The 22,952-nt window shown below is 37.3% G+C and overlaps 6 protein-coding genes across 11 annotated transcripts in view; 3 read left to right on the top strand and 3 right to left on the bottom strand.

Annotated features, from left to right (window-relative positions):
- The first annotated feature begins 99 nt into the window (after positions 1 to 99).
- LOC111437213 (transcription factor bHLH117-like) lies at positions 100 to 7,240 on the top strand. Of its 6 annotated transcripts, none has more exons than XM_023075083.1 (3): positions 100 to 679; positions 782 to 1,176; positions 7,148 to 7,236. In XM_023075083.1, exons 1-2 carry the CDS (start codon positions 251 to 253, stop codon positions 1,124 to 1,126), a joined length of 774 nt encoding a protein of 257 aa, XP_022930851.1. In that variant the 5' UTR covers positions 100 to 250; the 3' UTR covers positions 1,127 to 1,176; positions 7,148 to 7,236. The 6 variants fall into 6 exon arrangements, with proteins under 6 accessions (XP_022930851.1, XP_022930848.1, XP_022930850.1 ...); XM_023075080.1 differs by adding an exon at positions 5,928 to 5,948 and having other exon boundaries at positions 100 to 1,176; positions 7,148 to 7,206; XM_023075082.1 differs by adding an exon at positions 5,928 to 5,948 and having other exon boundaries at positions 100 to 1,176; positions 7,152 to 7,170.
- Positions 2,702 to 4,313, bottom strand: LOC111437212 (STOREKEEPER protein-like). Its single transcript, XM_023075077.1, has one exon. It carries the CDS (start codon positions 4,084 to 4,086, stop codon positions 2,878 to 2,880), a length of 1,209 nt encoding a protein of 402 aa, XP_022930845.1. The 5' UTR covers positions 4,087 to 4,313; the 3' UTR covers positions 2,702 to 2,877.
- Positions 5,404 to 8,850, bottom strand: LOC111437211 (beta-amylase-like). The gene is made up of 8 exons (XM_023075076.1): positions 7,868 to 8,850; positions 7,654 to 7,725; positions 7,167 to 7,565; positions 6,858 to 7,022; positions 6,520 to 6,783; positions 6,225 to 6,434; positions 5,868 to 6,107; positions 5,404 to 5,787 (listed from the first exon to the last, which is right to left on the bottom strand). Exons 1-8 carry the CDS (start codon positions 8,081 to 8,083, stop codon positions 5,593 to 5,595), a joined length of 1,761 nt encoding a protein of 586 aa, XP_022930844.1. The 5' UTR covers positions 8,084 to 8,850; the 3' UTR covers positions 5,404 to 5,592.
- A 502-nt stretch (positions 8,851 to 9,352) lies between these two features.
- LOC111437094 (sulfated surface glycoprotein 185-like) lies at positions 9,353 to 9,829 on the top strand. The gene has a single exon (XM_023074929.1). It carries the CDS (start codon positions 9,353 to 9,355, stop codon positions 9,827 to 9,829), a length of 477 nt encoding a protein of 158 aa, XP_022930697.1.
- A 3,000-nt stretch (positions 9,830 to 12,829) lies between these two features.
- Positions 12,830 to 13,804, bottom strand: LOC111437158 (cysteine-rich repeat secretory protein 38-like). The gene has a single exon (XM_023075014.1). It carries the CDS (start codon positions 13,792 to 13,794, stop codon positions 13,033 to 13,035), a length of 762 nt encoding a protein of 253 aa, XP_022930782.1. The 5' UTR covers positions 13,795 to 13,804; the 3' UTR covers positions 12,830 to 13,032.
- Positions 13,805 to 18,532: 4,728 nt separating this feature from the next.
- LOC111437207 (peroxisome biogenesis protein 22-like) overlaps positions 18,533 to 22,952 on the top strand; it is a 9,967-nt gene continuing 5,547 nt past the window's right edge. The window contains exon 1 of the mRNA XM_023075071.1: positions 18,533 to 18,799. Within this exon, the coding sequence (XP_022930839.1) occupies positions 18,692 to 18,799 (108 nt within the window). The 5' untranslated portion in view covers positions 18,533 to 18,691. The remainder of the gene's footprint in view (positions 18,800 to 22,952) is intronic.

Raw genomic sequence — 22,952 nt, 5'->3', positions numbered from 1 at the left:
GACGTCGTTTCCTCACTTGCCCGATCTCCGTTCCTTGGAGCAATGTTCGTCGTCGTTTAACAAGCGNCCCCCCCCCCCCCGCCACCTGCACCTGTCGGTTACATTCCTCCTTGTACGGCCCTAATTACCGTCATCATTCCTTCTGTTTTCCTTTTGTCTTCTTCTTCCTCACCATTACAAAATCATATATATATATATATATATATATCTGTATACACAATTCCTTGTTCTCTGGTTCTTTTTAGGTCTCATGATGGTGGAAAGTTCTGCTGGAGACGATGGTTCCACCAATGTCTGGGATGATGCTTGCTTCAACGCCATGTTTTCCGGCGTAAGTCTTCAGTCGTTTCTCGCCGGTGGTAATCAGAATCATTGTCCCTTGTTGTTGCCGTCTCTGTTTGGAGGAGGCTACATTTCCGATGCGCTTACTTTCCCCGATGCTTCAACGTCGTTGTATCCTCAGCCGAGCTCTAACTTCGTCGCTGAAAGTATTGAATCATCCGAGCCGATGAATGTGTATGAACAAACGGCGTTTGTTTTTCATGCTTCGACGTCGTTTCCTCACTTGCCGGACCTGCGTTCTTTGGGGCAATGTTCGTCGTCGTTTAACAAGCGTGCTCGAGTCGATTCTGTGTGGAATCCGTTGCAGATGGTGGAGCCGATGATGCGAGAGTGTGAGGTAAGTAGCTCCGCTGCTGTGTCTCGTACTGTTCAAATTCCTCGCAGCGCATTAGCTCGACAGCGTCGGCAGAAATTGAGCGACAAGACGCGTTGCTTGCAGAAGCTACTGCCGTGGGACAAGAAGATGGATATCTCTACAATGCTTGAAGGAGCGTTTAAGTACGTCAAGTTCCTTCAGGCGCAACTCCTTGCTCTTCAATCCATGCCTTGCGAGTCGGCCATTTCTACTAATTCGAATCATCACATAAGCGGCGTGTTTGGTGGATTGGAGAGGCTGAGCAGAAACCAACTATTGCAAGTTTTGGTTAACTCGCCGGTCGCTCAGACGATGCTTTGTTCGCAGAGTTGTTGCGTTTTCTCGGCAGAACAGTTGGGGCTTATCCAGAAGATCGCAGAGAAAAGAGTTCTTCTGCAGCAGATCTCAACGTTCCGACATAAGCCCTAGGTTTCCGATCAATTTCCGCCGTCGGGTTGTTCAGCAAGGCGGCGCGTCGGGTACTACAATTTTATTTCTCTTTACGTGTTTCCATTTTGGGTCAATACAAAGCATGATCCATTGTTTTTTCTTTATATAATTTTGCCAATTATTATTAAGATAGGTATCGATCATTTTTCTCTGGTTTTTTCTTTGCACTGGTCTATAGGAACTTGCTTAAATCCTTGGTTTGCTTGATTTCAATGCTTGGCTATGTTTAAGAACTGTTGAAACTGCAGAACTGTGAACTTCATTGGAAAACAATAATCTGAGTGCAACCCCTACAAAAATTGTGTTAGATTATGTAGAGACAAACATTGGGACTCTGGGTTCGCTAATAATGTGGAGTATCATCATAAATGGGGAATCCCAATAACCATTTGTACATCTAGTTTTGATCATGATGAAGCTTTATTATAGAGTGATTTGATCATGATTGGGACAATTCAGTTTATAATGAACAATGAGCAATTCTTGTTCATTATAAACTGAATTGTCCCAATGTATGTACCAAAGTTTTCATTAAAGAAGATCCAAACCCACAAGCTAGGACTTCTCACAGCAATAATATAGGATTATATGTGGAGAAGAGGGGCTTGGTAAAAGCCTTGTGATGACAATGGTACACAAGTAATCTATCATATTTTTCTATGGAATTGGAGATCAAGTGAGGACTATGCTAATGGTTGATCTAAAAAGTATATAGATCCAAAAGAAGATTAGAGAAGGCAAAAAGCAAATACCTATCATACACAAAACCTTGATTGCATCTGATAAGTTCTTAATTCTCTCATATCTATTTTGTAATACATCAACAAAAATTCCAGGTACCTGAGATAAAATTGTTGAAGATTGTTGGGAGGGAGTCACATGTTGGTTGACTATGGGAATGATCATGGGTTTATAAGGAATACATTTTCATTGGTACTAGGTTTTTTGGGGAAACCAAGAGCAAAGCCATGAGAGTATCTACTCAAAATGAACAATATCATACCATTGTGGAGGTCCGTGACTTCTAACATAGCATCAGAGTCATGCCCTTAATTTAACTATGTTAATTGAACCCTCAAGTGTCGAACAAAGAAGTTGTAATCCTTAAAGACGTAGTCAAAAGTGACTCGACTGGTGTACTTTGTTAGTGGGGAGGATTGTTGAAGATGGTTGGGAGAGAGATCCATATTTGCTAATTAAGGGAATGATTATGAATTTACAAGTAAGAAATACATCTCCATTGGTATGAGACTTTTTGGGGAAACTAAAAGAAAACTAACGGCCAGTTTTGATTCCTAACAAAAACTATAACAAAAACTAAAAGCTGCCTGATATTGAAGGAGAGAATAGAATATACAGAAGTAATCTCATTATGCAGTGATCAAATATTAAATAATGAAATTCTAGGCATTTGAAAAACATATCTCAAGTCCTATGAATATTCTCTTTGTGGTCATCAAAGAATGGAGGCTACTTTTCCATTCCATGGGTGTCAGTGAGCCAAAAACTAGGAATCAGAATGAACCAGACAAGCTGAAGAAATAAAGAAATGTATGTAAAAACACCCGAAAAGGAATATCTTCTATTAAATATTAAAACTCAGAAAAATACAGTAGCAACTGTTCCTAGCCATTGTAGACAGGTATACTCCAAAATGCTCATAGTTAAAAGAATTTCAGAGATGAAAAAAAATTTACTCAAGAAAGTAATTGTTACTACCTTGATTAGCTTTAGCTAGCTCTCCTTGCCTTCCCCATTGAATCCAATATTAGTTTACATTGTTCCCTAACTAATTCAACCTTCTTCAGATACAATTCCACTTCACTCTCTCCCAATTTCCTCCATTTTTCATCCAATTCCTTTGCCTTTTCACTGCCAATTGATGGCATTCTTTCTCTTAGAAGCCGCATTAACCCTTCTGAACAGAACTTATCATTCTCCACCATGATCGAAGCTTTCAGCCATGGAAATTCAGATAGAAACTCCTCTGGCAATATCTTACTCTCAACATTCAAAGCCTCTTTCTTTGCTGCTTCCATATCTACTCTCGGCGAGCTTATAGACACTGAATTGCTAGCTTTCACACTTTGTTTCCTTGGTTTCTTTTTCGCTTCATTGCCCCAGATTTTCTTTGACAGCACAAAGGATTTATGTTCATGTTGCTTCAAAAATACAGGGTCGTCCCCATTCCTTCCCTTCTCCGAGTTGTTTCTGTACTTCTTCTTCAACCTCCTGACTTTATCAATCAATTGATTCTTAGACACATCAACGCTTAGATTCTTCTTTATGAACTCAAGAAATTGGCTCATATCAGCATAAGGATCAGACCCCTTTGCCAATTGGAAATCAATCATGCCCTGTAATATAGAAATCTCATCATCCTCACTCCAAAGCCTGTTAATTCCAGACCCAGAAACTTTCTTTCCTTCTTCAATATCTTCGCCATTGATTACCCTCTTGATCTTCTTCTTGTTCAACTCATTCCCATGAAAGTTATTCTCAATCGGCCGCTTCGACCCAGAACCAACAGGCTTGACAATAGCACAATCAATACTCGATTTGTGAGAACCCTTCTTAGGTTTAGAAGACCCAAAAGCCGATTTTCTAAGAATCGATTTGATGGTGAAAGCCGAAGCACTAGGGGAGGATTGGGTTTTCTCAGAATCGGAATCTGAAACGAACCCAAAATCTTTTTCAGGAGATTTTTCACGTTTAGATACGATAGGAGAAGGGATTGCATGTTCTTCGTCTTCCTCTTCTTCTTCATCTTCTTCGTCTTCTTCATCTTCATAGGTTTGTTCTTCGTTTTCATCCTCAGAGTTCTGCATTAGATTATTGATTTCTGGATCTTCTCCAAGAGTTTCGAAACCGGATTCTTCTTCTGCATCAGAGACGGCATGAGCCGATGGTAGATCATCGATGAGCCGCTTTGGTGCCATTGGAATCGATTTGGAAAAAAAAAAGGAAAAGTAAGAGGTCTGGTTTTGGGAAGAGCGGGCGTTAGAAATTTAATTTATAGTGTTGGAATAGGGTTTTTGATCTGTTGGAGTATCATGACGTGGCAGACAGTTATTGGTGGGACCCTTTTATTCCTAAAGAGACAAGGTTACGTGACAGGCAAGAATAGGACAAAATTTTCGCATTTATTTACGCACGTGAATAATAAAAATATTTCATATTATATTATAAATGTAACTTTATTGTTGCTAAAAAGATAAGCTGAATTAGCTGATTAAAATTTTAAAATAAATAAGTAAACTAAATAACTAAAATTCTTTAAAAATAAGTAATTAACAGGAGAGAGAAACTGGAGAAAAAAGAACTCTCTTTTTATTAGTTAAAACATTTATAAAATTCTCGAAAATAAATTGCAAAATAAAAGAAAATATATAAATAGTTAAAAGTCTATTGAATTGTTATTTTATTTTCTTTTCTTAAAAGATTATTCAATTGTTATTAGTATCCGTGCCTTCTAGAAATTAATAAATTAAATGTAATACTAAATTATATGCTCTGTTGCCACCGTTACTATAATAAATTATCTGTGATTAGAAATCCTCCTAAGAAACCTAAATATGATCATAAAATATAAACAACTTTTTGACTTTTAGTTTAAAGAACTTCAAACCATTGTTTGTTTATTTATTTTTGTTCTAAGATTCTAACCATGTGGGAATCGATAGAATATTCCTTAATTTATTTTATTGGTTTAAAGTGATAATTTGGTATAACATGATATAACAAAGCACGATAAAGTCAAAACTTTATTTATACGAATGTGAAATCAAGCTGGTTTTTTCTTGTTCTAAGGAATTTATGACATTCTCTTAAAAAATTAAATAGTTTGTGTTTCTGCATGGGTAGGTGTGATAAATAACCGTGAAGATGTAAGGTTTTTCTTAATTATATTTCAATTATGAGTTTAAATATTTGTTATTTATTGTTGGACAAATAGTTCATTTGAAATAGGCTAAGCTAGTATAAGATAAAATGTTGCTCTTGGATTGAGTATTAGAACGGAAAAATTCATTAGATAATGAACTATTGGTTTTAAGCCATCTCCGATAATGAATCAACAATTCTAAGTGTTTCTATTGTATATTCTTGATAAACCTGCGTTTATACATAGATGTAGGAGGATCTGTTTGGAAAGTAAGCAGCTTTTTTGACATTTGTTCGTTTGCAAAGAATTCTCGAAGTTTTAAGCTTCGATGTTGCTTTTATTATTTTGAAGTTCTTAAGTCTTAAGTTGTTAGATCTAGAATAATTTAATTCTTTCTCCCTAGAATACTAGTTCAATTTAATAGGATGTTGATGTAGATTCTGGTGATTATTACTTAAAAATGGTTTCATATAAATTTTATACAATAGCAGGAGGAACAAATACATGATCTCTACAGTAAAGTTTGGTGCATCCCCATGGTCACTTCTGTTTGGTTCTTATTTCACTTAAATATGTATAGTATTCTATTAAAGACATCCACAAAAGGACCACCGATTGGAGTATCAGTTTCCTTATCCCATGGGAATGGCTCCAATGGATCCTTTGCTTCTAAAAGTGCTTCCATCGAAATTTTTTCTCTCGACTGTTTTAGTGGGACAACATCGCAGTTATAGTCCTTTGGGTTGGGGCAGTAACCCTGCTAAGCACAAAAGACAACCCAGCTGAGTGCGAAGGCAGGAAGAAGGAATTTGATGGCTTTCTGGAATAATTCTTTACCTGATCAGCATGCATTTTCATTACAAAGCTCTTGAATATATTGAAATTTCTTTGCTGCAGGAGTTTGTCACAAAGTCGAAGGTATGTCACTCCAAACATCTTATGCTTCGGTTGACCCTCTTTGTTGATTCCATTTGGTCTAGCATTCAAAAGAATTTGATTGTAAGCTGCGTGGTCATACCTTGGTAGTGCATTCTCTCCTGCTACTACAATGCCTTCTCTCCAACCTCCACTTAGAACCTGTTGGAGAAATTTGAATAAATTGTCACTTTGCTTTAAGAGCAACTTACTCAAATCATTCCTAGAATTTGGGATCAATTTCTTGATCTTTCTTGTATGAACTTGATTATACTTTACCTGCTGAACTAGTTCCTCAGGTCCACTTCTAGCTCTTGATATATGCTCATAATTCCTCATCTCTAGACATGTAAAATTCAAAATTGCATGGTGCCTTGATAGCATTCTTGCTATAGGTCGATATCCATCTCTAGTTTTCAAGTTGTAATATCCTGATGTTAGCTCTGCTGCGTGGTTTTCTGTATGATACCACCAGTGGATCCCAGCTACCTGTTTTTATGAGAAGACAGACAATATCTTGTGCTTGTTTCTATAATGACAAAGATCTAGAAAAATATTTGCTTTGTAGACGTACTTTGGCTGCTAATTTAACTTTACAACCAACGAAAACCCGGTTTGCTTCTTCAAGGATCTGATCACCATGGCTCAATAACTTGTTGGAATACCATGTCAAGAAGAACTTTCCCTTATCAGATTGGTAAGTGCCATTTGATCTGAAGAACTCTGTAGATTCAGGGATGTCATTGTAAGTTCCTGCATTCTCTGGAAGTTCCCATTCAGGGTGTCCTGCAGTTGCTGCAGCCTCTTTGAATTCCATTTTGAGATATTTGTCATAGCACTATAAAAGAAAAATAGTTGAAACCAAAACACAGGGAAGTCTCCTTGAAAAAAATGCTCCATATCTAGTCTTACCTGGAATTCTCCAATACCAGGAAATACCCATCCCTGATTTTCTACATATGAAGGATACCTCAACTCCCCAGCCGGGCCAAGTCCCACTTCAATGTCTATTATAAGGCCATCTTCTAAATAATCCAACATGTTTTCTCTAAAGCTCTTCATGTAATCCCTGTATATCTGTGTAGTTCCATCATGTGAAATTATATAGAGAACGAAGTAAAATATGTGTCAGTACTAATTGATCTGATTACTGTGACAAATTTGAGTTCTTTTTTGTGTTAATGAAATTGTTTTTCTGTCAGGTAGTTGCATGGAACTGACCTCCACAGCAGTTCGCCCATGAAAGAGAGGCTGGTTATCGACTCCGAGAGTGAGGTACTCCTGGTTCCTGGTTCCTGAGCGGTTTGTGTAAAAGATATGAGGATTTGAATCTCCAACTTTGAGAATCCAACTGGGGAGTGGAATATTGACAGAATCTCCCACATTCCCTCCACATTGGTGGAAAGACATTATAGTTTGAAGTTTCAGACCACATCCTTGAATTATCTTAAACAAGCTTCTATATGCAGTCCAATCATACTGATTTGCCCCTTTGGACTCTACAATCCCCCACCAAACATCAATCATTACGCCATCCACGCCTGCTTCTCGTAGTTGTTCGAGTTGTTTCGTTATCTCGTCTCTGTCTTCCAGTTCATTATCAGTTGTAATAACTCCCAACTGGTGTTATGAAAACAAGAAGAATGATAAACTAAACTTGTTTGACTCTGATGAATGCTGAGTATACTGGATTCTGTATGCAACTTACTGGAAGCATCACATAAACTGGCACATAGTTCTTTATCAGCCTTTCATCGTAGTCAGGACTGCTTCTTGATGCCTGCACAAAGGAAAGTTCCATGGAAAACTGCCAAGGTATTTTGTGACTCTCAATGTGTCGTTTTGAAGCTTTTGTTACGGCCTTCTATGTCAAAATTCAGGTACCTGATAAAAGAAAGATTTACAGGTCGGAATGTAGTTACCTCAGGTTCTGTTGTAGTTGCCTCGTACGCCGAAATCCGATGATTGATCCTTGATGCAATAGACCAACATGGGAGAGACCAGTTAAGTTCTAGCTTCTTTCCTTGCACTTTACATTTATATCTACCTTGAACATATCCACTGCATGGTACTATTGTCTCTATGATTCCACTATGCATTTGGCACACAACACTTGTCATGATTGTTTCTGAAGTCATTTCCTTCTATTGCTTACTAATACTATTAGAACAGATAGGAAGTGAGCGAACATGAATGCACACATAAAGCAGGTTAGGATAACGATTGAACTAGTGAAACACAATCCATACACGTTCTTCTCCATTACAGAAATGAAAATGTCTTGTAGTTTGTTCATGTCCAAGTCCATGATTGTTCAAAGATGAGGAAGATGTGTGAGCGCTTTGATGCTTTATTGGTTGTCGTCTTGTTGAGACTTGCACAAGTCAGGCAAGTCAGGCTCAGATTTTGATGCTTTGATAGTAACAGCTTGGAAGAATTCAAAATTGGACAAAATTATGATGGTTTAGTTTTTTAGTTTGTTAACAAAGTCGATATCTTTGTAGGCCTATTTTAAAGTGAGGAAATGTAAAGCCACCTGACATAGAGCCACAGTTTATTAATCTCTATCTTAAAGTGGAATGATGTGGGATCCTACATCGATCGGATAGAAGAACGAGTGTCAGCGAAGATGTTTGAGAGTGGATTGTAAGATCCCACATCGGTAGGGAGGAGAACGAAACATTATTAATAAGGGTATGGAAGCCTCTCCCACTAGTTTTTAAAATCTTGAGGAAAATCTCGAAAGGAAATCCCAAGAAGAACAATATCTGCGCTAGCGGTGAGCTTGGACCGTTACATATGGTATCAAAGCCAAACACTGGGCGGTGTACCAACGAGGACGATGAGCCCCTCAAGAGGGTGGACACTGGGCGGTGTGCCAACAAGGACGCTGAGCTCCTGAAGGGGTGGGCACCGAGCGGTGTGCTAACAAGGACGCTGAGCCCCTGAAGAGAGGAGAACGAAACATTAGTTGTAAGGGTTATGAAAATCTCTCAAGCCAAAACAACAATATCTGTCGGTGGGCTCGAGCGTACAAATGACTCGACAGCCATGGTAGGCGATGGTGCATTAACAAACAAAATCCCTTTTCCATTTTTTACCTCTAAAGTCTAAACAGAGCTTTCTCGAAGTCCAATCCCTCGGGCTTTTACCTTATATCTTTGGTGCCCCATTCCACCTTAGGGGTATGGTCTTCATGTGGATACGATCCCATTCCAAGTTACAGCTCAGTAAAAAGCCCAGTCCAGTTCCTCTCTCTCTCTCTCTCTCTCTCTCTCATCTTTCTCATCTTCTTCAACCGCCATGAGAAAAAGACGAAAAGGAACCAAAGCCCAAATCTTTTTCTACTGAAGCAACGATCTCTGTGTTTTTCTTGGAATCTGAGCTTTTGAAGTCTGGAAATAAAAATGTGTTATGTGGGTAAAGCTACAAAGATCTTCATCTTCATTGTCACCGTTTTGGTGGTTCTTGGCCTTGTTCTAGCCTTTGGAGTCTTCCGCCACAGCCTCCAAAAACCCCACAAGTGCCTCGGAGATTCCTGTTTTTCTCCTCCAACCGCCTTCCCCAACCCCAATTCCGTCCCTTCCGGCAGCGCCGCCTCCAATCAGCCGCAGAACCCACCAAAACCACCGGATTCCAATCCTAACCCACCACCCCAAAATCCATTTCCGGCTTCTCCGCCTCCGCCTGACGTTGCTTCTCCACCTCCGCCTGCTACCATCCCAACTCCCTTACCACCACCGCCCCCGCAATCCCAATCTCCGCCTCCTCCAGAAACCGCAGCGGCGGCGCCGTTAACTCCGCCCAGTCCAACATCTGTGAGTCCGGATCCAATGGATGCTCAGTTGCGATCCTCGATTCCTAAGACCACTAAGAAGTTCTGAGATAGATTTATCAACTGATTTAGCTCATTTATAGCTTTCCTGATTTTTTTTTTCCCCTGAATTCTTAGATGGGTTTGTAGAGAATGGGAGTGACATGTAAATCGTTATAGATTTCGAGTCCAAGTTTCGACGGATTTTCAGTTCCATTTTACTGAATTTTCGCAGAAAAGCAGAGGAATCAGCGGTGATATTTTGTTCTCTTTTCCCTTCCCTTTTCTTAGTGCATCAGTTTCACAGCTCATCATTGATCATTGTCGTCTACAGTGTTTACACTACTCCCAATGATATCATCGCTGTTATTTGTTTGGCCAAATTTACCTTCAGCCATAAAACAAAAAATGTGGGATTCGAACCTATGACCTGTTCTAAGAAATTGAGTTGAGATGTTTAGTTGATGAGTTTCAATGGTCCAACTGAAAAGCTTACTGGGTGCTCTCTCTGCAATGTCTGAACTGAATGATTTTCAGACAAATTTGATGTCTTTGGTACGACAAAACTTTCTTTTTAGATGTATATATCTTATCTAATATTCCAAAAATCTCTAAATTTTATTAATTTAGTTTCAATTATTTTAATTGAGAGGATATATTTTAACGGGTTAAGTTATATATGACTTTGTTGACGCCTTTTTAATTAATTTGTATGGTCTTAAAGTTGAATAGAAACAGAAAATGTTTGTCTAACCCCCTTGCAATAGGTGGCCCCAAAGACGTTTTGATAGTCATTGACCAAAGCTTATAAGGTAATTGACCAAAGCTTATAAGGTATATGCCCTACAAGCTAAATGACAGAGGCTAAATTTGGAGGGTATATGTGTGGGGAGGTACTCTGCCAACTGTGCGCAATAATAAGGTTTGAAATTTCTAAACTAGCGATAGAGTTCATGTGGAGTGTAACCCTCCCAACTCATCGCTAGCAGATACTCTTATATTTGGGCATTCTCTTTCGAATTTTCTCTCAAGGTGTTAAAACATGTCTGCTAGCGATGATGTTGGATTTTTACAAATGGTTAAGAGGCAAATACCGGTCGGTATGCCAGCAAGGATGATGGACTCCCAAAGGGGTGGATTGTGAGATCCACGTTGGTTGGAGAGGGGAACAAAACATTCCTTAAAAAGGTGTAGAAACTTCTTCCTAACGGACACGTTTTAAAACCTTGGGGGAAAGCTCGAAAGGAAAAGTTCAAAAAGGATAATATCTGCTAGCGGTAAGCTTGGACTATTACCATCGGTGACAAGTGACCAGTGACCGAATTCCTACGAGCTTTTACGATAGACGGCGGCAAATTTCTTTATTAGTTCGACATTTGAATGATAGAAGACAATCACGTGGGAATCGTGGTGTGTGGGATCAAAGTTGATCCAACTTTGACATAAAAAAGTTACAATTCCCACCGACCACTCTTCCTCCAACTTCAGATCCATTTGCACACCAATATGGAAGCTCAGCAATGGCATCATCAAGTAAGTTCTTTACTTGGTCTATAAACGACGTTGGATCATCCACCTCTTGGACGTTCCTCAAATAGAATCTAAACCCTCCATTTTGGTTCTTCCCAAAGAATTTGGCATTGAAGTATTTCAAGAGGCTGCAATCGTACCATATGTTGGAGTCTTTCTTGTAACCGAATCGATGTTGGATCTCTTGTCTGGTGGTGAGATATCCGTGCGACATAGAACTAGCCCATTGACTTGGTTTTGTCAACCTTCACCCTTGTCGAGCTAAGGTCAAAGCTAGAGGATGAGGTGGTGAGATATCCGTGCGACATAGAACTAGCCCATTGACTTGGTTTTGTCAACCTTCACCCTTGTCGAGCTAAGGTCGAGGCTAGAGGATGAGACACTATTAGTCAAGTAGTTATAAGTTGGAAGTGTAGATGTTATTCATGGTGTAGTTGTCGAATCATGACTTAGCCAATTAAACTACTTAGGATTATTTGTTTGGGTATTGGAATATTTGAAGTGACAAAAATCATCTCTTTTGTTATGAGGACGTCGTCGTTGGATCACTTATCTAGTTGTGGTGATGCAGTTCTCGTAATTGGTGGGTGAGACGTCACCGCAATATAGAGTCGACTTGTTGACTTGATTTTTACAAAAAAGAAAAAGAAAAAAGGTCAACAAGTGTGTATAGTCAAATAATGGAGTTGAAATTGTTGAATTTAATAATTGATGTCCGGTAATGTTGAATACGTGTCATTTTCATGAATTAATATGACCTCCATAATTTTCTTAGTTGGGTTAGTGTTGATGCCAATCAAGTTCAAACCAAGCTGAGTCAACCTTCTAGAAGAAAATTAAAAAATATCGAGTATTCTTAACTTTTGTATTAACAAAAGATTGTTGAACGTATTCACCACAATATATAGATATCATTCAAAAACTATAGTTATGAGTCAAATCATACGACTTTTCTATAGCCCAATAGCCAACCGACACGTGTTTGACCCCAAGCCCGAAGCATGTCGAGGTGAAGGCAATTGGGTGACATAAAGGTCTCGACCTGCTTGCATTAATAGCATCCCACTTGTTTGAAAAAATTATTCGATAAAACTACCCCTACAATTTAAAAGTGCATTGTTGGATGTACAAGAGGGAAAATTGTAAGAATATTGTGTTTATGTATCCAATATTTAGGTAACAAATATATTTTCTTTTATCTGTATCCAACTATAAACACACGAGTCTCTAGCGACGAATCGTCCTTCGTGGCCTTCTCGAATTTGACCTGACTTGGAGGCGGTGGCATGACCACACACTGCCATATGCGAGAGTTCCACAATAGGATTCTTTGAAGAATCTCAGTATCCTCCATCCCTCGGGACCAACAAAGGGTAGTACATGAATATTCATCTATTGTCCATCGACTATGCCTTTCGACCTGATCTTAGGCCTTGACTCACCCTCCATGGACGAACCTTGCATAGGAACCCTCAAGTTTTTGGGGCATTAGATTCTCACAAATGTTTGATTTTGTACAAAAAGGACATCGTTTTATTGCTGCAGACGCTAACCTCAATTCACTTGTTCATCAATTCAACTTCCTTTTCTAAACTTGCACGGTTAGACATATAAGAGAGACAATCATACCGAGTACACAAAATATAGCTTAAACCAAACGACTTTCGAGCTAATAACTCTCGTCGTCATTCCAATACAACGTTACAAACTATATAGTAACTTTATTCTTTCATAATACACCATTTATTTCTGGTCATCAACAATAGGATAAAGTTCATATCTAAAATTACAGCTCCCTCCAACAACTCTTCCACCAATCCTACCATCACAACACCTCGAAAGCTCCCCAACAGCATCACGAAGACACTTCTTACAAGCAGCAACAGACAAATCCCTCGAACATTGAACCAAACCATACAACTTTTTCTTAATCCCCTCAATTTCCCTGTCTCCAATCACATAAAGCTTAGGAGTTCCTCCAACTTTCCTAACCAAATCCGACAGCAAACCCATAACTTCTTCATTAAACACCGTCACATTACTCTCCACACTTTCAACATTCACCAAAGAAAACTTGTTCCTATTATCAATCCTCCCAAAGAATTGGGCGTTCGAGTACTTCAACAGACAATAATCGAACCATATTGCAGCTCCTTTGCTTAGTGGGCATCGAACTTTTAGCTCGTCGGCGCCCGTGACGATGCAATTCTTGCAATCAGCAGGCGACACATCGCCGCGGCAGAGACCGAGCCCGTTGACTTGGGTTTGTGGGTCTTTGCCGATGGTGGCTTGGGCGTAGCCGGAAGGAGGGGCGTTGGAGGCTAATTGGGCGAAGGCTTGGTTCAAATTGGAAGCGTAGGAGCTGTTGGCTGTGTAGTTGTCGAAACTGATGCAAATATGATTCAGCAACGCACTGTCAGTTACAATGTCTTCGCCGAAGACCGATGGGGAGAGGAGAATGAGAGCGAAGAGGAAGAGGAAAGTGGTTGATTTTGAAGGCCTCATCGCTTTGGACAAAGATGAGCTTAAATGGATTGGGTTTTGTTGTTTATATATATATATAAAGGAATTGTTGAATTTTCTTCTTCCGTGACATCATTGGAGGCCGAGAATTCTTACGATAATATAAGAAAATGAGATGTTTTCGGTTTAGTTTATGAACTTTGAATTAGGTTATTAAAAAATTCGATGACTCGAAAAATCCATCAACTCAATCCAATCTATACAATTTTGGTTTGATTATGAACTTATTTCCGTTATTAATAGACTGGGTTGACTAGTGGTTTTGTAAACTAAAATGGGTTGACCAGAAACCATTCAAATTTATTCTCGTAACCACTCTTAAAAATAATTTTTAACTAACTTTTTAGGTAATTTTTTTAGTTTTTAGTTTTTTTTTTTTTTTTTAATCAAACAAGAAAAAATCACATTTAGAAAAAGAAAAAGAATGTAGTGGGTCAAATAATGGAGCCGAAATTTTTTACTTTCTTTTATAATGAAATTGTTGACTTTGACTTAATTGTTGTCACAATTATAATCAAAAGTTTTTTTTTCTATAAAATAAATTAAGGGTAATAAAGAAAATTTTAAAAGAAGGGTATTTTTGGAATAATATATTCTTTAAAATTCACTATTTTAATTTTTTTTTTCAAATATTGAAATTTTAATTCATAAATATTTTTCAAATAGAATAAAAAGTTGACGAACAAAAAAAATGTGTATTCAACATTTCAAAATTCATCGACATGTTAAAAATAAAATTGAAGTTTTAAAAATTTATTAGACCAAGTTTAAAAATAAATAAAATTTAAAATTTAACTTATTATAATTTTTTTAAAAAATTTAATGGTATTATAAAAATAAAATTAAAAAACTCTAAAATTATGTTTATTCTTTTCAAAACTCCAATATTACCCTAGAAAAATTATTAGAATATTTGACAAAAAAAAATCAATATAAATATTTCTTAAATATTCACCAAAATTTAAATATATTTTTTAAAATTTATTCTAGCAAAAACGATTATGAGTCACGTGTACATAATACGTGGACTAGGCCCACCAATATTATACATTTCAATATGAACACGTCACCAGCATGTCACGTGACTCTACCATAAAAAATAATATAATTAATTAATTAATGGAGGAGAGTGAGTAACGTGGCCAAAACATATTTTCCGTCTCTTTTTATCTTATCCATAAATAAATAAATAAAAGTCAGTGGGCCCCACAGATTTGGATATTTGCAAATTGCCCCAAAAAGCCTCTTTTTGCAAAAACCTTTCATTTTTGGCCATACAAATTTCGAATATTAAACACCTAAAAAAAAAATTAATTGTTTTATTATTAAATTATTCAATTTTAAAATATCTAGTTGAATTAAAATATTTTATTTTCAATCTGAATTTTCACGTTTCCTGCTTTGTTTAATATCCAATCATATAGTTGTTTTTTTCAAAAAAATTAAAAATAATATTTCTGATAAATTATTTTATTTTAATTCCATATATATTTAACTTTAGTCTATATATTTTTAATATTATTAAAAAAGAAATTGATTTTTATAATCATTTTGCACGTAAAATTATTATTATTATTATTTTGTCACATAATTCAAAATATACTTCAAAATAACAATAAACTAATTTTAAGGTATATTTCGAATTTAATTCTAAAATTTCCATTAAATTTCAAATTCAATTTTAAAACTTCTCTATTTAGTTTCTTTTATAGTAAAAAAAAAAATAATAATAATTATAGAGTCTAAATTATAATGATTTAATTTATTTTTTAAAATCAGGGGTTAAATTAGTAATTTAACCATAATTTCTGAAAAACCCAATAAATAAATATTATATTTTAGTTTTAAAAAGAACCCTTCTTCCATTAAACCATGAAATGGAGAACTATATTTTGTTCGAATTGGGCAACTTGTAATTTAATATTTATAAATAAATAAATAAATAAAAAATATATTTTTTTAATTTCCTTCTTTGTCCTTTTCTGAAGCCTTTCGATATATAAACAACAATTCATTACGCTCAAAGCCTTGCCTTGACAATCAAGCTTTTCTGATGTGCAAAGGAGTGGAGCAAGAAGAACCACCCCAACCCGCCGTCGAGCAGCGGCGGAGAACCGACAAGACGACGGCGGCGGGCGGGGGAGGCGAGCCAGTGGCGTGCGAGCTCTGCGGTTCGAGGGCGTCGATGTACTGCCAAGCCGACGAAGCGTACTTGTGCGGAAAGTGCGACAAGTCGGTTCATGGCGCTAATTTCTTAGCGCAGCGGCACGTGCGGTGCCTTCTGTGCAGCACGTGCCAGAGCCATACGCAGAGATATCTGTTGGGAGCTTCCATGGAAATGGAGATCCTGCTTCCTAGTATTGTGAGAAGTTTGGTGGAGAGGAATTACCGAAATTATCCCTGTCATCCACGTGATTTTGAGGACAATTTGGTAACTCGTTGCCTGTTTCTTTGATCTCATCGTCTCGAGATTTCAGCTTCGTTATTGTTATTATTATTATTATTAACGGTCGGTCGGCTTCAAATGATATAAAAATGTTTAAACGGAGAGAAAATCATGAATGGAGTCTGACTACAACTGTAACCGCTCAAATTTACCATCAGCAGATATTATCTCCTTTAACTCGATACGTATCGTCGTCAGTCTCACAATTTTAAAGCATGTCTATTAGGGAGAGGTTTCCACACTGTTATAAGGAATGCTTCGTTTCTCTCTCCAACCGATGCAGGATCTCATAATCCACCCTATTTGGAGGCCTAGCGTTCTCGCTAGCACACCTCCCTGTGTCTGGCTCTGATACCATTTGTAACAGCTCGAGACCACCACTAGTAGATATTATCCGCTTTAATCCATTAGGTATCGCCGTCAGCTCCATGATTTTAAAACACGTCTGCTAGGGAGAAATTTCTATACTTTTATAAGGAATGTTTTGTTCCCCTCTCCAACCGATATAGAATCTCACAACAAAACTATGTACACATTGGTATGAAAAATAGTTAGCAAAATTATCGATTTAGATTCTACTTTATCATCAATTCAATCACTATTCTCGTACCTTTTCTTTATCAACGAACCTATCTCTTTAGTTTATACGAGATCAGCGTAGATTTGATCGGATTGATACCCTTTTTCGTTTGGCTACCTAGCACCGATAATATAGGAATCCGTGCACTTAAAAAGAAGAATTTTGGGAAAGAAAGTAGATAGAGGAAGAAAAGGGTGAAGACTTGTTGAAGAAAAAGCAAAACAAAGCTTCTTCAATCACCTAAAGAACCACTTTGTGAGCAAAGAACAATACCAAACTTGATGGGATGTTCGAACAACTTCCGACCAAAGCTAACCACCCAACAACCTTTCGGTTGGATTATTCTATACAAGACTTGCACAGCTAAATCGAGCTACACTGAATTAAAGAAATTTAGTATGGCTCAGTCGTTCTTGTCTCATCTTAGATCATTTTTAGGTTCTTGAGTCGTTTTTAACGTTTATGCGTATCTACTAATTCTTAAATCATGTTGGACATAAATGTTGTGTATTCCCGTTATAGGCTTCCTTAGACTAGCATTTCAGTTCTGGTCGTCCTCCTAGACTCAACTTAGGAGTCTAGATCAGATGGTCCATAGTTTTCTAGTCTGGAGCATCTTTTGATTCATTCGTTTTAATTGGTAGACACCATGGAGCATAATCATCACGAAGCCCTATCAGGCTCTTTCTAATTCAAGATAGTCTGGTTAACTGTTCGCTCGTCCTTGTGTATGTCATCAAAGCTCTGACTCTAAACTTTTGTTGTATCATTATGGAAACTATCATCTTAGAAAGCTACACTGCCTGGATTGTCTTGTCGGTGTCCTTGATAGAACCATAATGTTGTCATAACATAGGAAGGAGCAACTCTCGTGTTTGTTGGCTGCTCTAGCCAGTTCACAACTAAAGGATAGCTGTAAAGTTCTCTATTCACACCCACATAGGCTCTATCGTGTGGCACTATAAAGTGCTTATAGGAGTGAGCTTGCTCTGTTCATACTAATCGCACGCACATTTTCATAAAATTTCAGCGAATGTTCAAAATCATTCTTTCTCTCTCGTCCGTGATTCAATTTAATTCCTTCATTAAAACGGTGGAACGTTTGATTACGAATTAAATACAAGAATCATGGAAAGTAATCGACTATGGAAAGAGAATTTTAAGAGAGAAGTTTCGAGTAAAAACCTCGCCTTGTAATCGTCCAACCTTACCACTAACAAATATTGTCCGCTTTAGCCCGTTACATATGGTCATTAGCCTCACAGTTTTAAAACGCGTCTGTTAGGGAGAGGTTTCCACACTCTTCTAAGAAATATTTTTTCCCTCTCTAACCAATGTGAGAGCTCACACGACCAAACGCCGGCAAAATAATTCTTCTTCTCTGACGTTTTTCTTCAAAATTAACTTCATAGAACTCTTACTTACTGCTCAATGAACGAAAGCTCTCGAGAGTCTTTTTTATTCAATTTTCATGAATATAAAGAAAAAGATGTCGTGGTATCGTTGAGTTTAGTCTCACATTTTACTCGTGACAATTTAAATATATAAGATATCAAAATTTTATTAAATAAAAATTAAAAAAAATAAAAAATGTGTGGATAAGTAACCATTTGGCATTGGCCTCGAAATAAAATAAAATAAAATAAAATAAAAACCCGGGAAATTTCGGGTAATAAGATAAGTAACGAAGCCTGTCGAAGCTTTCATCGTTGCACGAGCCACGAAGGGGGAAGCAAATTCTCTCTCGGCCGTAACAATCCAGCGAGCATCGGCGGCGGAGGGATGCGATTCTCTGATATTTATCGAGTTATCGGAAATTTATAAAGGCTGTTACAGTGTGTTAGGGCTCTATCATGGCGGAATTTTCTTCAAAAGAGGCGCTCGTCCGGCTGATCAAGCGGTTTGGGAGTAATCTAAGCGTCAAGCTATCCAGTTTATTCTCGATATTGTTTCAAAGCCGAGTTTGTTTTCTATTCCTTTCGTCTATTCGTTTTCGTCGAATTTTGCGGTAGAATCTTGGGAATTGTGTTTTCAAATTCTGCTACTCGTTCTAGTTTTTGTATTAACCGGTCCGGAAGTTTTGTGGAATGTTTGACATGATAATTTTGCATGATTGGTACATAAAGCGTCTTGGCTCTCTTATTTGATATATTAATGCTGTAGTGTGTTCGGTAAGATTGTTTTCTTTACCAAATTGTTGCTTCTCTCGTCTTCACTGTGGTAAACTATAACTGGTGTCTGATGAGTGTTTAAAATTGTCCGGTATCTTGAGCTATGGCTATATACTAATTGGAAAAAATTGTCTTGTTTGTGAGCAGTAATCTTAGACTGGATGCTCGACGATGGTCTGTTTTTTTTATATAATAGTCCGTCATTGATAAAATTGATAGCAAGACAGTTTTCTTTAGGCATTGTGTTCCCCTTAAAATCAAATCTTTTAGACGCAAATTCTTGTCTTGGACGTGCTGGATGAAAGTGGAATTTCAAATACGAACATTGACTACACTAAGGATTCAACATGAGGAAGTTTTATGGCTTCAGAGGTCTAAACAAAAATATCTCCAGGATGGAGATGACAACTCTGCCTTTGTCCATAAAATATGGCCAGTTGGAGGAACAGCTTAATTCTGGATGTTGGATGCACTGACCAGTGATGAGAGAAGTTTAATTAATGACCAGGGATAGAAGTTGAATTTCTTAACTTCTTTTTCCAAAGGCTCTACATACAGAAAAAATGGTAGAAAAAAGCTCAATTCTAAGGGTCTAAACTAGGATCATATCTCACTTGAAGAAAGTGTCAAAAGTTTAACCGAGATTCCTTGAAGAAAAACTTTCAACTGTAGTCTCTTCTCTTGGAATGAAAAAGATCCCCGTCTACATTGCTTAAGATTAACAAAAAAATGGAAAACTATCGGGTGAAATTAGAACCATAGTCAGATAAATAACACTTAAGCAACCCAATGATTCCTTCATATAGTCGATGATTAAAAAAAAATCTCCCGCTCAATTGTTGAGATATTGAATTTGAAGCACATAGGAGATGCATGTGGAGGTTTTGTTGAGAATGCCAAAAGGACATTATTGCATGTGAGCCTAATGGAACCCACCATCTGAATAAAGAAAAACTCATAGGGTTTCATACCAATCGAAGTCTTTGTACCATCATCATCAATGACTCTCCCTTATGGTCAATATAGACCCTTGCTTCAATGGAGATTTGTTTGTTGATGTTATGGGTTTCCATGGCATCAGATCATCATTGAAAGGAATCTGCATAGTCGAAGATATTGAGGTTATCAAAAACATCAAGAGGCATCTTTGGACCATACCCTTAGTCAAACCACCCAGGCACATCACCAAAAAGGATTTCTCAAGTACAGTATGACTTCATAAAAGAAGTTGAACTCATTGACCATCCCCTCGATTATGGTCTCTATACCTAGTGAAACAACAGATTTCCACTCACCTTGACACTCATCGACAAATTTTTTACTACAGAAGATCTCTTTGGAAAACTTAGTAACGCTGGTGTTGGAGGGTTGAATACATTTACATCTGATCATTATCCCATTGTACTTTCCATGAGCTGTTATAAATGGGGACCCTCGCCCTTTCGCTCCGAGAATATGTGGTTGAACCACTTTGAATTTTGCTAATGGTAGAATATTGGTGGAAGAACACGCCACTCCATGGATGGCCACGGTTTCATCAATGAAATTAAAAGGCTAAAAGAAGTAAAGAAATGGAACAAGGAGGTTTTCAATTGTATCTCCAGAAAAAGAAACCAACTCCTTATTAAAATTTCTCTACTTGATCATAGGGAGGAAACTTTCTCCATCACTTTAGTCCAACACAAAACTCATGAAAGTAAAACTTATCTTGTTGGTAGCAAAGGAAGAGCAATCTTGGAGACAAAAATGTAAGAAATGATGGCTAGAGGAGGGTGACATAAACTCCAAATTTTTCCATCGTCGAAAGAGTACCATCATGGTAATTCTATCGACATGAGGCAGAAGTTCAGTAAACGAGGATGAAATTGTATTAGAATTTGTGTCCTTTTACATGTTATACACAAAGGTCAACACCTTCATTGAATCTTCCCACAATCTTGACTGGAGACCAATTGATCCACAGCCAGTAGCCTCCTTTGAGGTTACTTTCACCAAAGAAGAGGTAGGAAAGGCGATACAGTTCCTAGGCACAAACAAAACTCCTGGACTTGATTGTTTTACCTCAAAATTTTTAAAAAAATGTTGGAACATTTTGAGAGCCGATATCATGAGAGGGTTCCAAGATTGTTTTTTAGAATGAAATTATGAGCGACAATCTAAATGAAACATACATTTGCTTGATTTAAAAAAAAATAGATGTCTGCAGTGTCGTTAACTTTTGCCCCATAAGTCTTACAACCAGACTACACAAAATCATAGCAAGGTGCTATCATAGCGTCTATAGCAAGGTGCTATCAGAGCGTCTTAAAAGGGTTATACCTCTTGCAATTATTAGTTGACAACTTTTGTAGAGGAAGACAAATCATTGATGCATCACTCATGGAAAATGAACTTATAGATGAATGGAGAAGGAAGAAACAAAAAAGTGTTGTCATAAAGCTTGACTCGGAGAAAGTCCTCGACAAGATCGATTGGACTTTCCTTGAAAAACATTCTTGTAGCATAAGGCTTTGGCTTAAAATGGTGAGGATGGATAAAAAGTTGCATTCCATCTACAAACTTCTCCATCATCATCAATGGAAGACCGAGAGGGAAGATCTATACCTCAAAGCGGTCTTCGACAAAGGGATCCACCATTCCCATTCCTTTTCATGATGGTAATGGATTACCTCAGGCGCTTACTCACCAAGGTCAAATACGAAGGGCAGATAAAGGGCTTTTAGGTTGGAAATGAGGGAATATGCATCAACCTTCTTCAGTTTGAAAATAATACAATCCTCTTCTCTAATTTGTCTAATGTCTCCTCCATAAAAAAGCATGATCAAGACGTTAAAAAACTTTCAGAAGTTTTTTAAGGACAAAATATCAATCTTCAAAAAACAATGGTCATCTCACAGAGATTATCGAAAACCTTGCTAGCAAATATGGTTGCAAAAAGGGTGAATGGCCACATATGTACTTAGGATTACCCTTACATGGAAACCTTAAATCCCTTTTATTCTCTCTTATTCTGGAAAACCATTATTGATAAAATAGAAAAAAAAATATTCACATGGTCATCATGCTATACTTTCAAGGGCGGAAGGCCTACCCTAATACATGTCTTACTATCAAACCCCTCACTTACTATATGTCTCTATTTGAAATGCCACAAAAAGTGGTTACGGTTATAAAGAGATTATTCAGAAACTATCTATGGAAAGATAGTCTCACCTTGTCCGATGAAATATCATAAACCTCCCAGCAAAAAATGGAGGACTTGGTCTATTTTCAATAAAGGAGAAGAAGAGATTTAATTATCGAGAAGACGCCTTGTGAAGAAAAATTATAAAGGCCAAGTATACTCCTACATCATGTACAAATCATCCCCATCCATCTTCAGCAAAGGGGCGTGGGAAGTACATAAAAGCACAAAACCTCATCACCTGTTGAATTCACCATAAGGTGGGTGATGGAGGAAGCACATCTTTTTGAAGCGATATCTAGATTGGAAACACCATGCGGCCTTGCACTATTCACTTCTATATGACTCTCTCATAACAAAACAGTCACGATCAAGAAATATGGAATGATGTAATAACATTTTGAGACCTGAAAATTTGTAGGAACCTAAAGGATAACGAAGTTACAAAATGGGCCGAATTAAGCTCCGACGTCACCCCAATTACATTTTCTAAAGAAGCAGACTCATTGACATGACTCCTTAGTGCTGACAAGATCATCTCTACAAAATCTTTGATGATGGACATAGGGTAAAAAGTAGAAGTAATCCATGCTAGCAAAGACAATATGGAAAGAAAATCACCCTAAAAAGGTGAAATTCTTCTTTTGGAAAATAGTGCATAAAGGCATTAGCACGAGTGAAAATCTACAAAAAAAAAAAAAAAAAAAAAAAAAAAAAAAAAAAAAAAAAAAAAAAAAAAAAAAAAAAAAAAAAAAAAAA

The sequence above is a fragment of the Cucurbita moschata genome, unplaced genomic scaffold (assembly GCF_002738365.1).
Source record: "Cucurbita moschata cultivar Rifu unplaced genomic scaffold, Cmos_1.0 Cmo_Scf00062, whole genome shotgun sequence".
NCBI lineage: Eukaryota > Viridiplantae > Streptophyta > Magnoliopsida > Cucurbitales > Cucurbitaceae > Cucurbita > Cucurbita moschata.
Note: the sequence above shows the minus strand (reverse complement) of the source record. Positions and strands in the feature narration are given on the sequence as shown.